Source organism: Armigeres subalbatus, chromosome 2 (assembly GCF_024139115.2).
Source record: "Armigeres subalbatus isolate Guangzhou_Male chromosome 2, GZ_Asu_2, whole genome shotgun sequence".
Classification (NCBI taxonomy): domain Eukaryota; kingdom Metazoa; phylum Arthropoda; class Insecta; order Diptera; family Culicidae; genus Armigeres; species Armigeres subalbatus.
The window spans coordinates 297,530,861-297,533,426 of NC_085140.1; the positions used below are offsets into that span (position 1 = coordinate 297,530,861).

General features: G+C 40.5%; 1 protein-coding gene across 1 annotated transcript; it reads left to right on the forward strand.

The window, feature by feature from the left end:
• Positions 1-303: 303 nt before the first annotated feature.
• LOC134216581 (neurogenic differentiation factor 1-like) lies at positions 304-2,215 on the forward strand. The gene is made up of 2 exons (XM_062695442.1): positions 304-603; positions 1,221-2,215. The coding sequence occupies exon 2, from the start codon at positions 1,251-1,253 to the stop codon at positions 2,040-2,042; it is 792 nt and encodes a 263-aa protein (XP_062551426.1). The 5' UTR covers positions 304-603; positions 1,221-1,250; the 3' UTR covers positions 2,043-2,215.
• Positions 2,216-2,566: the final 351 nt, after the last annotated feature.

The following is a 2,566-nucleotide window of genomic DNA, read 5'->3' on the forward strand; positions in this document are numbered from 1 at the left end:
TCATCCCTAATATCAATAATGGACTTTTTAAATTTCAATAAAATGTGCCCCAATTACATATGCCCCTAACCCTCCTTTATTTCTTTCTATCAACCGCTTTTATTCCCCTCCCGTGCACTGCTCCGACCCGATTCCCTCATTTTGCACCGATCCGATAATGATGGGCCTTTGGCCCTTCGCTCGACACATCCCTTCGCATTGTTCAACCATGTGTTTCAATTTACGGATGATGATCCTGTCTGATAAAGTGCGATCCGAGCGTAGAATTAAGCGGCAAGGAGCAAAAGCGTCTGGCGCAGGCCAAATACCATCGCAGTCCGTACGATGCACTCGCCAAAGTCAGATCGTTGGCCCCTCGAAGCGTAAAGGTTCGTCGCTTTACACCGTTTCAAGTTTCTCCGCAAACTATCGTGCTGTCGCGAAAGAAGACCATTCCAGTGAATAGAAACGAGATCAACACCGCTCAATCGGAAGCAGGATACTGATGCGAGGTGTTAAAGTGAAGAGGTTGTGAGCAACAGAAGGATCACAATCTCGCGGTGTAACATAAGGAGCGACCACTTAGAACTATGATTATACAAGTTGGCATCTGTTTTGACCTCGGTAAGCTATATTTGATTAGCAACTAAATAAAAGAAAATTTTACACAAATATAAATTTAGACAGTTTCCAAAGTTTAGAAGATTTCTAACCAGTGAATAGTTCATTCATTTGAGTCTAAAATTTCATAGCTAAAACACAGAATTTTGTGCGATTTATACGAGAATTTAAATTCTAAAAAGTCAGTGCTAAAGTGCTAAAAAGTCAAGTTATGCAACGAGTTGCAAACATTACAAATGATAAATTGAGACCAATATGGTTTATTCCTATTAAATCCAGAATCTCATTTTTGCTAAAAGTTGGTTAAGTTGATTTGGATATTGACGTGCCAAGAACTGTCTATAGATAATTCTGAAGTCATGTGCTTCAAACTATTTCCCTTAAAACGCGATGCAGAGAATCCCCTATTTGTTCACTTACACAGGATAATTAAACAAAATGTAATCATGTATCTTCTGTTCCATTCTTGGTTTTCAATTGAAGCTTTCAAATGAGTGTTTTAATGATTTTTTTTTTGCAATTCGGACATTGGGCTTGAAAGTTAAAACTTTTTTTTTATAAAGCACGAGGTCGCTAGGTGAATTGATCTTAGTTTTTCTAAATGTTATTCGTTTAAATAGTGTGATCTGTATGCTCCGCTGGCAACCACAATGGACCACTACTCGACGGTTGGATTGGATCGCATTAGCGGCTACGGGCTGACGACGACGATGATGGGAGGCTATTTACCAAACTACTCAACCGATACATCTCTGTACCGCAGCTTCAGTTCCTCCGGCGACACAAGCCCATCGTTCACGGGTCGCGAAGAGAGTGTCAATTATGGGTTGTCTTCATTCACGGAAATGATCATCGACAGCGAAAGCTTCGTTCCGGTTCAGATGGCGACAGCGCCAACGACTCCAGCGACAAACCACGATTACCTGGACCAGCGATTACTTGACTCCGAAAACCACCAGCCAATTACTCCCGTTCCTTTAAATGACCCAATTAAAGCACCGAAAGCACGTGCTAACAAAAGCAAACGAAGAAACACCAATCCCTCTGCCACTGTTCCAAAGTTCCCGAAAAATCTGAAACTAGATCAAAACGCCGTAAAAAAGAACCTCATTACGCCACCAAGTCCGACCGTCATGAAGAAGCGGCGGCTTGCGGCCAACGCGAGGGAGCGGAAACGAATGAATAGCCTAAATGTGGCGTTTGATAGATTACGGGAAATTGTTCCGACGCTCGGTCCCGATCATAAGCTGTCCAAGTTTGAAACCCTTCAAATGGCGCAAACATACATCAACGCGCTAAGTGATTTACTGGAGCGCGGGGCAGATGAAAGCACCTACAGTTTGTTCGATGCCAGCCCCGGGACGGCCAGCGATAGTAATAATAATCACGATCAGGATGGGCAGTTTGAGATGCAACGGCTTTATGAAGTGGATTTCTTATGAAATATTACGTTAGACGGATAATCGCGAATGCACCAAATGTAGCATTAGTTCCAAGCAAAGCCAAATCTAGTCTTAAGGGAATATCAACGAAGCTTAGTTCTGTGTGACCTTATCGTAGTTTTAAGAATGATGAAGATGATATCAATAAAAGATTATTTTAATATTTGCCTGAAGCCGTTGTGTTTGCATCTAAGATTTTCTTCTTATTCCTTCCGCTTTGCTTAACTGGCAGCTTCAAATTTACATTTTTACATTTACAGATTACATGACCTGACCAATATCATATGTGTTTATCTATCAGAAAAGCGCGAAAATATATAATCAGCACTTACACTTTAGTGGTTAATATAAGGGGGCAAATAAAAAGTAAAGGAATGTAAGCTACAAAATATTTTAAAAAAAATACAAACTGCAAATGTTTTCAGTATTTTTTTATTTTCAGTATTTTAAACATTTGGCACATTCATGCTCAGGTGTCAAAACTATTGCAATGTAGTTGTCGCGGATCTGCCATTCATTTCAGA